General features: G+C 47.5%; 1 protein-coding gene across 1 annotated transcript in view; it reads right to left on the reverse strand.

Moving 5' to 3' along the window:
* Positions 1-48, reverse strand: part of SNAP91 (synaptosome associated protein 91kDa) — a gene marked incomplete at its 5' end in the record, with an annotated part of 85,293 nt that extends 85,245 nt beyond the window's left edge. Inside the window, one exon of the mRNA XM_015415564.1 lies at positions 42-48. Within this exon, the coding sequence (XP_015271050.1) occupies positions 42-48 (7 nt within the window). The remainder of the gene's footprint in view (positions 1-41) is intronic.
* Positions 49-1,526: the final 1,478 nt, after the last annotated feature.

Raw genomic sequence — 1,526 nt, forward strand, 5'->3', positions numbered from 1 at the left:
CCCCCCCTCCAATGCTGCCCTCTACAGAATCCACCCCCAACACTCCAGGTATTTCCCTCCTTATAGCTGGCAACCCTACTTTCCCCTCAGTGCCTGTTGGTAGGCAACTAAGCTTGGTCCTGTCACCTACTTTGGCCTTTGGGAGAAAACATATTGGGGCCAATCCTGATAGGGTTGCCAACTCCCGATGGGAAATTCCTGGAGATTTGAGGGATGGAGCCTGAAGAGGGTGAGGTTTGAGGAGGGGTGGGACCTCAGACAGGTACAATGCCATAGACTCCACCCTCCAAACCACTCAGTCCCTTATGGGGAACCATTGTTGCCAATCTCCAGGTGAGGGCTGGAGACCACTCAAAATTACAATTGCTCTGCAGATGGGAGGGCGGAAGTCAGCTGAAGTCAAAGGGGCAGATAATGGTAGGTTGATGGTTAGCTGGGAAGGAGATGGGGTTGCCAACTCCAGGCTGGCAAATTCCTGGGGATTTGAGGGGTGGAGCCTGGAGAGGGTGGGGTTTGCGGAGGGGTGGGACCTCAGATAGGTAGAATGCCATAGACTCCACCCCCCAAACCAGCCATTTCATTCTGGGTAACAATTGTTGCCAATATCCAGGTGAGGACTAGAGATCACTCAAAATTACAACTGCTCTTCGGGTAGCAGAGATCAGTTCCTCTGGAGAAAACAGTGGACTCTGTCATTATACCCTGCTGAGGTCACCACAGCAAACTGACACTGTTTGCCCAAAGCCAGAGCACTCTCCCAGAGCCTCTTTCTAGATTTCGTTGTATTTATTTCCACAACGGGCCTTATTCCTAGTAAGATATAAAGTTATAGCTCCCAGGCCTCCTCTGTAACATATTAAGCACAGGAATCAACATACCTCGCACAACTAGAATAAATCATAATAATTCAAGCAGCTTCACATTTGTATCAAGAGAAGTAGTTGAGGCATTATTCCAGTGCCCTATCACGTGAATTAGTGACAATTAAGTTCTCTCATTGTTTGACAGAACAGATGCTGAAGTCCCATACCTATGACACCCAAGAGTTCTGTGGATTTTTCATAAATGTATTTACGAAATGTTAAAATAACCCAGATATAGTACAAATCAGCATCTCAAAAATGAGGCAAACATCTTCTAGAATACTCCAAAACAGAAAAGTTCAGTGTTTGGAATATGGACTCAAAACAGAGTAACTGTAAAGAGAAATGAACTAGCTTACAAAACCAACCACAGGTTTCTATAAGCCACTGATGCCATGGTGTCAATGCAATGCCTGGAGAGAGACCGTTCCTATCAGGGGCACAGCAGAGCTTTTACCACCTGCTCTGCTCCTCCCCTCCAGCCCAGCAACCTTAAAGGAAACTGGTTCCCGGAATGAAGGAAGTGCCTGGAGAGGGACTGCTGCCATCTGGGCAGAGATTTACCACTTGCTCTACTCCTTTGCTCCAGCCCTGCAAGTTTAAAGGGAGTTGCCACCTGGAAGGAAAAAAGAGGGAGACTGTTGCCATCAGGGGCAGAGATCT

This window comes from Gekko japonicus, unplaced genomic scaffold (assembly GCF_001447785.1).
Source record: "Gekko japonicus isolate JY-2015 unplaced genomic scaffold, Gekko_japonicus_V1.1 scaffold2023, whole genome shotgun sequence".
Classification (NCBI taxonomy): Eukaryota; Metazoa; Chordata; class Lepidosauria; order Squamata; family Gekkonidae; genus Gekko; species Gekko japonicus.